We start from the raw sequence: 11,271 nt of genomic DNA, 5'->3' as shown, positions 1-11,271 counted from the left end.
TTTCCTGTTGTGTTTTTTTATAACTCCTTTCATATGGGAGTGGAAAAATGAAAAAAAAAATATAGGTCAATGCGCTATATTTTTCGTAAGGATGGCATTTATGGTCACTCATAATGTCAGTATTGAAAAATCCGGTATTTTCAAAGAATTGGAACATCTGCATTGAAGTTTCAATTACAACAACAATTCATACAAATGTAAATATATTTAATTATAATATCAATAAAAATATACCTTTATTTCAATTTCTACAAAAATTGTGCATTCAAGGCATATAGTCAATGTGTTTTTCCCGTAATAAAAAAATAAACAAAAAAGTACGGGAAAGAGAATGACATCAAAATGAAACCTTTGATTTAACCTTTATAAAATAACAAGAAATTTCAAAACAATTCAGAAATAATTCACAAGACTTTATTTTAAGATATTATTAATAGAAAAGTATAGGTCAATGTGCAAAATTTTGAATTAGAGCTGAAAAAAAATCAAAATTCCATGAAAAACTACGGGAAATTTAAATTTAGACATTTTTCATAACATATATGTCAATTTATCAAATACTGTTATCTTTTTTAACCAAACAATTTGTTTTAAATTTAGATCACTGTATACTAGGTACAACAAAGACCTTTTTTCATAAAAAATATATAACTAAGGACTGAAAAACATTCAAAACAACATCAAAAAGTTCATGAAAATGACATCATTCTTTCAAAAAATCTGAAACCTGTCTTATGATCTTTTCTGATTTTGTGACACGTACACCTGAACCACTCTTTTCTGTGAAAAGATCTTTTATGCCTTTACAACCATTCCTAGAAAAGGCCAACTTCAAGTGCTCTATTGAGCACAGTCCACTACTGGCAATAATACGTGCCATTCCTAATGAAAGTATCTTACAATCAATCAACAGCTTCAAAGAAGGCAAATTTTTATGCAATTCTTTCATAGAATTGAATTTGTCTGATATGACACATTCTGGTATATATACTTTTTCAAAATGAACATTTAACTCAATTTTCTTATTGACAAGTGTGCATAGTGCATCAACATCTTCATCAGCCCTGTGGGCTTCATATGATTTGCTCATAAATGTTTCAAACAAATTTGTCTGTGAATAAGAATTCAGACCTGAATGAGAAAGTTTAAATAATGGCAATGTGTCAATAAAGCCTATCACAGTTGACTTGAATTTATCAAGCAAATTACATTTTTGTAGTGAAGTGTACAATAACACACAGTCATATGTTTGAACATTATGGCCAATTAAAACATTGTTCTTAGTTTTTTCAAGAAAAGAAATAAAGTCATTGAGGCACTTTTTGATATGGACAGCAGGCAACACATTTCCATTTGATAATAACTGCCCATTCTCAAATGTCAATCCAGTAATCTCTGCCGCCTTTGGTGTTATTTGGTGCTGGGGTAGGACAAATCTGGAAAAAGATTCTGCTGCACTCTTTGCTGCTAATTGTGTGATATGGGATGATCTACCTAAAAAGCAATATAAATACAACTTATTCCAGTTCCTAGATGTTCACATAAGAATTACATGTATCAGTAGTTGTAAAGGTTCTGTATTAAAATAAGTTTACCAATTTCTCCACAAAATGTATAGCAATGAGTAGTGATAACATTTAGTTCATATAATGTACAAGTTTTTACACAAGAAATCCACATATTTCTTTTATTTCGAGGTACATGGCAGACTTTGTATTCATATATAGTGTAGATCTTGAGAGCTAACAAAAATCAAGTTCCATAACTCTCTGAGGAGTTGGATTTAAAAAGTGTTAGTATAGTGTAGAATTGTCAAAAACATCAGCGTCTAATATCTCCAATAAGTTGTGTTAAATTATTATTATAAATGGCAGTTGTAAAAAGATCGAGTACATGTGGTGACTAACTGCTTTGCAAGATTTGAATGACCTAATAAAGTAACTGACTGACCGACAGACAGACAAGGAGCATCACTTTAAAGGTCTCTCCATCACGTTGTGGCGTGGACAATAAATGTATTGAAAAAAAATGTTTTTTTATTATAACATACTTAGTCCTGTAGCTTCTATGTCAAAGAAAATTTCTGTAACACAATCATGCTTTGGTGAGGCTTCTATTCTTGAAGTTCTAGGAGGGGGTATTTCTGTTATGTTTTCAGGATCCAATCTAGATTCTTCCATATCTATGCCTGACTGGTAACTGATTCCTTCCCTCACTTCACAGCTTGATATATCTTGATTACTGAAAAAAACATTTTCAACAATGAATATGAAACTCTTCATTTTTCTCAATTATACATTGATCTTAAAGAATGCCAGGTTGTTTGGAAGTTTGATTTATTGCAATAAAATATGAGGATTTAATAAATAGGTAGTATAGGATGTGAGAAAATTTTCAGTCAGACTTAATTTAGATAGTCAACTTTCAAATTTGTTTACTATTTTTTTCAAATTAACTTGGATTTTCATAAAATTATACTGCTATTTCAGTTATATATGGATCTTACTGAATCCTAGCTTGTTATGAAGTTAAGACTATTGGCTGAGTATTGCTGTGAAGTTTAAGGATTTAATTAATCTATAGGTAAAAATAAAATAGAATGTGCAGTTCCCACAAAAGTCTTTAAAAAAATTATAACTATTTCAAAGCAACTAGGATTTTCATCAAATTTACAGATATCTTCATTATATATTTATCTTACAAAATACCCTTCTTGGGGGTAATTTGGTTTATTAAAGTTATCTATCTGATGGCTGATTTGCACTCCTTTTGTTTTTGGGATTTAGGTCTCATAAACATCTATATCAATATCTTTTTAAAATGAAACATTGAACAGGCTCTTTATATTTTAATCTATTATGTAAATGCATCTTTCAAATTACCGTTCTGTCTTCAACTCTAATCTTCTCAGTTTAGCCTTCTTTGTAATCGCTATTGCCTTTCTCTTTTTGTACTGGAGATCTCTCAGCGCGCTAACTTTGGATGTGTGAACACCAGGTGAAAGACCAGCTGTTCTATTTGCCTGTAATGTATTTATATATATAAATAAATATTTGTTCATTCATTAGTATGAGTAAGTAAATTCCTTCCAACTATATATGAAAGGTGAAATATTTATATTTTTTGCTGAATTTTATATACTTAGTTAACCTGGCATGAAAAGAGTTATCACCCATTGATTTGTGAACTGAAAAACTATTTTATTCTAGTGTGAAAATATTGCTATCCATTACAAAGCAATATATATATACTGATTTTAATGACATTACAATTATTTTAATAAAAATATATGTTTTTCTGTTACGTGTTATGTAATTTATTCTCCATTGCCATTGGCCTGATATGAGTAATTTGAACTTATAGTAATCTAATATCATAAGAAATAACAAGAACAAAAGTATGAATATATAATCAAAAATGCAATGTGGCAATCAATATATAAATTGTCAATTTGTTTTATTTTGTCAAAGGAAAGGAATAAAAATTGGAGCAAAATGTAATTCCTTTTATCATGTTTATTTGGTTGGCAAACATTCTATCAAACTTTTAAATAAGTTATATAGTGTTCAAGACAATGTGCCAGCATTCATCAAATTCTTTAGAAAAACTAAAAGTAGAAAAAATATTGCTTTCCTATTTCTCTCTAACTTTCCTTTGACAGGTGAACAATTAATGAAAAAAAACATTAAATAATGTTAAAATGTCATAATCATAATAAACAGATTGGCCAGAAGCAAATATGGTACCCCATTATTCATGAAATGATTTATTTTTGTGGTTTTATAGGAGAAATTTTAGTTTCAGTTAGTATTAATTCTCATACTAGTTCCAAAACAATTCTGCAATTCAAACTGAGTTTACAAAGACAGACAGAAATGTATACCATAGTATGTCCTGTCAAAAGTTAGGAAAATAAAGAGTCTCCCAAACAAACATGAATTGTGATGATTTTGTTTTCTATGTCAAACTTGAAGTAGCAGACCCATCTAAGAATCATGCAATTTGGAAAATAAGTTGTTTTATATACCAATTTATTCATACAGTATATAGATATGTTATAGCTCTATATATAGAATTAAACTAAAATAATTAAATGTAGTCTAAAGTGGCAGTTTTACTTGATTACAGGACATATATGACCTTTAAATGTGAACTATAAATATTCTGTTTGTACATTATTACAAATTTGAGAGTTATCTCCCTTTGTCCAAGTTAATTGAAATTTTATGTAGGCTATAAATCAATGTATCTCCTATTGCACAATTCTAAGCTGGAGAGATACTTAATTTTGTGTTCAATATTTAGACAAATTACTTTTCAAATATGAAAACTATTATTACTAAAAAGTTTGCTACAGCTGGTTTATGTATAAATCTAGTTTCAGTGGATCCAAATGGCTACAATGTACATGTATTCATATGATTTTAGAAGAAACATATGAAATTCAGTGTTCAAGCTTGTTTAGGAGACTAACAATAATTCAAATATGCTTTCAATTTTGTACTTACATCTACGAGGTACTTGTGACCTTTATTTTTTTGAATGACACTTGCAGCAACCCTATAGCCAAGACTTCCAGAACTACCATAATGTCTGTTTTTTGGTGCTTTTGAAGCCACTGTATCATTAAAGCTTTCATTGCCTTGTGTACTCTCAAGTTTAGCTAGCTTTTCAGACTGTGTTATGTAATTACTGAATAATGTGCTCAATGAGGCCTGCAGTTGCTTGTCTTTTAGAGGTTTACCATATGGTAAAGAGCGAAATTTCATACTAGAGTCTTCAAAAGACTGGCACCAACTGGGATCGCAACTGGTGTGGTCACCAAAGGGGTGTTTAGATAGTGCAGGTAAATTCTTTGATATTTCTTCTGGTCTTCCTCTAGCTTGTGCAACCAAGAAATTAAAACATTTCATAAAATAGTAAATGATCTTTGTAGTAAGGCGAGAATGTTTATTTCTCAGAGCAAAAAGACTCTTTCCTAGGGTTTTCTTGACATGATTACTATCCGAAAGCTTTATTATTGACTTGTCTACTTTATTTCTCAGTCTGGCTATGGTTGTAGCATCCTCATCTCCAACTATCGTCATAATGTTCGTACCTTTTATTCTTGCATCAGCTACCATTTGTACTACCATGTCAGCTTCCATTGCTTTGGAACTCCCACTATAATTCTTTCTGCAAGTATGTACTTTAGGTATCTTTTTCATCCTTCTAGCTGTCACACATACTCTGCATGTTCTTGATCTTAAACTATAATCTAATATCATGCCTGTTCTTGTTCCAATCATTGAGCAATGACCTGTACAATAATTCATACAATAAATCAATTCATTCAAATTGGAGAATACATTTACATTTTATAAAAATAAAAGAAGACTGTATCAAGGACATAGAGGCTCCTGTTTAAAAACCCTACAGGGTATCAGACTGAAAATCAAACTTAAAGTGTATGTATTATAATCATAATAATTGTTTTCAAATTTGAAAACATTTGATTTATATGAAAAAAGAAGATGTGGTATGATTGCCAATTACACAACTATCCACAAAAGACCAAAATGACAGAGACATTAACAACTATAGGTCACTGTACGGCCTTCAACAATGGGACCCATACCGCATAGTCAGCTATAAAAGGCCCTGATAAGACAATATAAAACGAATAAGTAAATATAAATAGACTGACAATGTAACAGACAGACTGATGTCTACAGTATAGCCGACTCTTACCAAAGGACAAGGATATACATGTATAACACTAAATACCCCCTAAGCTGTCAGACACCGGACATAATTATTTGTATGAAAATTTTCACGTGGAGTAGTATTAAGAAAAAATTCCCCGGTGTATGTTTAATTGGTTATATGTGTATCGCTTGAAAATCTATGTCTATATAAAAAGGAAGATGTGGTATGATTGCCAATGAGACAACTATCCACAAAAGACCAAAATGACATAAACATTAACAACTATAGGTCTAGTTTTCTTTTTATAAAGTTTTGTCGTTCAAAGTAATAAAACACATAAAAATTTCTTTAACTTACCTGTGAGACTATCATACGATCTGCCACTACCTCTTTTTTGCCACCCTGCATCAACTGCTACGGTTATGTCGTCGTTTCCACTACATCTTTAAGTAAAAAAAATGGAAATTAGTAACACATGGATACCTGTATATCATTTTATAGCAGCTGGGATAAACTGTTAATAATACTTTTTAATAATTTCTAAACATTATGTTATTTTATTTGTACATCATTTTTAAAGTAATGTTAAAAAATGCCTTTTTATCAAATTCTAAATTGACTATAAACATTGATTTATACCTGAAATTTGGATGTATTGTAATTTGTATCACTTGCTCTTGTCCTGATTGAGCATGCAGGAAACAATTAAAATTGAGTATGGAAATGGGGAATGTGTCAAAGCGACATCAACCCTACTATAGAGCACACAACAGCCGAATTAAGGCCACCAATGGGTCTTCAATGAAGCGTGAAACCTGCATGAACGACAAGATATTAAGAACCACTAATCAATATGAATTTCAATCAATATTTATAAGAAGACTAAATAATTTCTTTCATTAAAATTGAAGTACTATAGCTATACTGCTATTTCTGAAATTATTGCATTGTTTTTATTATTGCGAAAAAATTGCGACAGGTTTAGTAATACATGTATATGGCAATAATTCAAATTCACATTTTGAAATTTATTATAATTTATTTCTATGTAAAAAGGATTTTTATCAACATTGCAAAAATTTAAATCACATTTTAGTTTAAAATAATGAAATCGCAATAATAGATAAATGCACTCAATAATTTCTAAATTTACTATTCCTCAAACTCCAAAATCATTTCTATTAACTTACTCTTTCGTCATACTCTTTTCTTTCTCTGTCCATTCCTTCATCGATTTCTCTGCAATTTCTTCAAGAATTGTTCCAATTTCATTTTGTCGTTGGTCAAACATTCTGTGGCTAACTGGAGGTATATTTAATGTGGATAGAAAACCATTTACTTGCCTTTCCCCAAGACCAGTATGAATTGATGCTAAAATAATAGAAAACAAAATTTATTAAATCTGGAGGTTGATTTTTGTTATAAATCTAGCCCCCTAAGGGATGACTAACCGCCTACCCTGAAGTTGGGCCTTAGTTTTACCCTATATAATCTTTTCAATTTTTCATATCTAACATGTCTAACCGCACCACATATTTTGTATGTACATGTAATAGTACATTTTTTACATGTATGTGCCTGTCCCAAGTAATTAGGAGCCTGTTATTCAGTGGTTGTCGTTTGTTGATATGTGCTTCATCATAAATTTGTTTTCCGTTCATTTTTTTCTGCCTGAATTCGGACATTAGTTTCTCTTTGTAATTTCAGGGTCTGTTATAGTTTATTATGAGGTACCGGCTTTGCTTATTGTTGAAGGACGTACAGTGACCTGAAGTTGTTAATTTCTTTGTCATTTTGTCTCTTGTGGAGAGTTGTCCCATTTACAATCATACCACTCATTACCCAATTTTTTTTTATATAAAAGGGGAAGGTTTAAATCTAACAGTTAAAACTCTGACCGCAATTATTTGTGTGTGTGACTTCAGTCAGAAGTGGTGTGGTTATAAGTGTCTTTGTATTGTTAAACCTTTTAGATTTAAAATTAGATGTTTTTGGAAGGATGAAAATATCTGGAATTCCCAACAATGGTCCATACATACATGTAGTTACTATTGCAATTAAAATTATGATTCATATAAATGTACATGTGCATGGACATTTATATAGAACTTATAAAGAGTTAGACAGACCCAATAGCAAATATGAAGCTTTCATAAATGGTTAACTTGCCTTCTTTTTACATCATATCTACATTTTGTACATGTACATGATTGTCTGACTAAACCCCCAAGGTTGGTCAACCGTTGTACTACATGTAGTAAGTCTGCTTGCTTGATACTTATCAAGTAAATTTTAATCAAAATTTCAGCTAAATGTAGCAAAATTATAATCTGTTCTCTCAGAGACTGAAGGCCAATATTTATGTATGTATAAGTACATGTATAGATCTGAAGTCATTTTATTGTGTAAAATGTACTTATCATTTAGACTAAAGTTTTAAATAATTTAAACTACTGTAAATTCAGAAATTACTTTGAAGTTTGAACATTCATTATTGCAATTTTGTTATTTTAGATTTTCAGTATTTAAATTTTCATGATTTTGAGAAAAATTCATGTAAAATATTCATGATATTTCAAAATTCAAGTTTAAATTGTTTACAACTCAGTCACATTTTTTCACAATAATTTCTGAATTGACAGTATAAAGTTTTCTAGGGAAGAAACCAATTTAATTCACTTCAAAGGGGGTTACATGGTTGTGGCTGTTTGTTCTACATGTAGTCAGATTTTTTTCCACACAATTTGTTAACATAATTTTTTATTTGTAAGTTTTCCATCAAATTATTTTTATCAAAGTTTAACACTTCACACTCACAGGCTCGGATCCAGGGGGGTTCTGGGGTTGGAACCCCCCTTTTTTGGACGATCAATGCATTGGAATGGGGACATGTACATGGAACACACACCCCCTTTTTTCTCTTGGGTTAGGAACACCTCCTGTTTAAAATGGTTGGATTCGCCCCTGCTATATGTTACCTGTATAAGGTTTTAATATAGGGGAAAGCAAGATTCTGAATATTTTTTTTGTCATCTTCTTGACCACAATATTTTTTTCATCAAATATGGCATGACTTTATGGGATCAAAATATTTTTTTAAGGAGAAAAAAAACATGATTGAGAAAATTAGGATGAGATATCAGATATGAAGTTTAACAGCCACTACATGCTTAGTGAAAAATATCAATAATATATTATATGTTTAATACACATATTTGAGAGATAAAAAATAGAGGATTGCACATGCATGCATGTACATTATTGCTACAGGTGAACAAGAAAACCACATATTTTTTCTTTCAGCCTTATTATCAATTTATAGACTTGTTTGTTATTTAACTTATAAAGAATTTATAAAGTAAGACATCTTTGAATGAATGCCGAGGCGGCTTTAGGGAAAAAATTTGGTTGCTTATATAGGGAAATACTGAAGCATGACTGGAGTGGGCCCCCTCTTATGTCAGTCAGTGGGCCCCCATCTATGAAAAAATCTGAATCCACCACTGGGATGCGATGATTACATTTACCTGTTGCTAACTTTGTATTTACATCCCATATTCTGTTGTGCTGTTTTCCTGTTGGTATGGCATTGATGTTTTTACAACTTTGGTTGACACATAAAACTTTCAAGACAGCAGCCAGGCCACATGTTGTTATGTTTAAACAGTTTTGTAAAGAGAGCGGAAGACCACATTGTTTGCACGCAGCGAGATGATCTGCCAATACCCCAAGTTCTACGACCCTTCTTCCATTTCTCCAGCTGTCGTCTGATGTTATGTTAACATTGTTTTCATCTATGACTTCCTCATTTATAAAATTTGACAGGTCTGGTTGTTTATATGAAGACGATGGATATGAAGTTGTATATGCATGATCTAGTAATACTGTTCGAGCCGTTTGTCTGATGTTCTGACCCTTCCTAATTGACGCAATTTTCTGTTTTTGTTTACAAGACAAAAATCCGTGTCTAAACCTCCCCATTGAATAATGATCTTATAAAAATAGCATCGATGTATATTAAAAGTAAATAAGATATAAAAGTTTGATGTAAAATGGTTAAAAAATGTTCAAATATACTGGTAAACGATCTGTTGACGGGTCTTCTGATGTCGTCTGATGTCAATGTAAACAATGCCGGAAATAGGCGAAATACCGCGTAAATATTATTGTCGTATATTCTGGATTAATTTGACATTTAAAATTGGTTTAAAATCAAAATTTCACTAAAAATAAGGTAAGATATAATATTTGATAACTTTGAGTCAAATACATTGTTTTAAATTTATAAAAAATAAAAAATATATTACGGCATTTGTTCTCAACTACGGTGCGCAAACGGTGTCAAAATAATGAGTAGCGAACATCCTTGAATTTGTATTTGTAACGAGCCTAGGGATTTGTTTGTCTGATTTAAAATTGAAATATTTTCTATAAGAAAAATCTACATGAGTCATATAATTTTTTACGTATGTGGCGTGGCTTTTTTTTAGCTGTAGTAATCATATAAAATAAATTGTATATGATATACATACCTAAGATATTTATTGGTTTGTAAGAATGAGTTCTCAACTAAAATTTCAAATTCTCATGTACAGTTTTTTTCATACATTCCGTGAAATAACTAGGAAATAGCATATTTCAATGAAAAGATGCTAACTTAGAATAATTTTTCAAAGTATTTCTCAATTTTTTAATTGCTTTCATATTTTGCATAAGGTAGCATCTTTTTATAGTACGTATGCTGTGTGTTTTATTTTATATGCTTCTGGCATTAAAATTTGATGTAGATGCTGTTGTTAAAATAATAAGGTATTGGAGCATCTTACTATTACTGGGATGCTAGTTTTGCATATATTTTGTAAAACTATTTTTTTATTTTTTGGGGATGCTGGATTTCCTATATATTGAAATGCTGGCATCCCGTTATATTGGGATGCTGGCATCCCGTTTTATTGGGATGCTGGCATCCCGTTTTATTGAGATGCTGGCATCCCGTTATTTTGGGATGCTGGCATCCCGTTATTTTGGGATGCTGGCATCCCGTTATATTGGGATGCTGGCATCCCGTTTTATTTGGATGCTGGCATCCCGTTTTATTGAGATGCTGGCATCCAGTTTTATTGGGATGCTGGCATCCCGAAAAAGCTGGATGCTGGCATCCCAAAACTGTAGGAGTGCAGACATCGCAAAATATCCAAATGCAGTAATCCTTCAAGTTCTGTTTGATATACCGTTGGCCGAATTTCTATAGATGTACTCCAATGCGTAATGCAAAAAATAAAACAACAAAAAAAATCCGTTTGTTGTTTCTTCCCAACACTTTATCTAATGACGTCAGGGATATTATGACGTAAGAGGTGGTTTACCATCATGCGTAGAGATTCGTGCAGACACAGTAAACATGAAAAGAAATTAATTCTCAAGAATCATTAATACCGATATAATTTTTTTTTGAAAAGTAATTAAAACAGATAACCCTTTTAATATTCTCTTATATATTAGTTTTTCTTATGTTTAATACTGAAAGCGCTTGCACTATGTTTTTACGCTAATTGCGGTTAATCCCACCCGCATGACGTCATG

The 11,271-nt window shown here is 31.1% G+C and overlaps 1 protein-coding gene across 1 annotated transcript; it reads right to left on the bottom strand.

The window, feature by feature from the left end:
- Positions 1 to 610: 610 nt before the first annotated feature.
- LOC134726274 (uncharacterized) lies at positions 611 to 9,797 on the bottom strand. Its single transcript, XM_063590674.1, has 7 exons — positions 9,216 to 9,797; positions 6,879 to 7,059; positions 6,046 to 6,131; positions 4,509 to 5,299; positions 2,883 to 3,022; positions 2,051 to 2,241; positions 611 to 1,494 (listed from the first exon to the last, which is right to left on the bottom strand). Exons 1-7 carry the CDS (start codon positions 9,667 to 9,669, stop codon positions 704 to 706), a joined length of 2,634 nt encoding a protein of 877 aa, XP_063446744.1. The 5' UTR covers positions 9,670 to 9,797; the 3' UTR covers positions 611 to 703.
- Between the last annotated feature and the right edge of the window lie 1,474 nt (positions 9,798 to 11,271).

This window comes from Mytilus trossulus, chromosome 7, assembly GCF_036588685.1.
Source record: "Mytilus trossulus isolate FHL-02 chromosome 7, PNRI_Mtr1.1.1.hap1, whole genome shotgun sequence".
NCBI lineage: Eukaryota > Metazoa > Mollusca > Bivalvia > Mytilida > Mytilidae > Mytilus > Mytilus trossulus.
Note: the sequence above shows the minus strand (reverse complement) of the source record. Positions and strands in the feature narration are given on the sequence as shown.

What these genes read in the sequence shown, in the direction of transcription:
- LOC134726274 (XM_063590674.1), bottom strand. Translation starts at nt 9,669, where the DNA reads ATGGGGAGGTTTAGACACGGATTTTTGTCTTGTAAACAAAAACAGAAA. An exon ending in AAATACAAAGTTAGCAACAG is followed by an intron (nt 7,060 to 9,215) that starts GTAAATGTAATC and finishes CTATTATTTTAG; the next exon opens with CATCAATTCATACTGGTCTT. An exon ending in CATAGAAGCTACAGGACTAA is followed by an intron (nt 1,495 to 2,050) that starts GTATGTTATAAT and finishes ATTGCTTTTTAG; the next exon opens with GTAGATCATCCCATATCACA.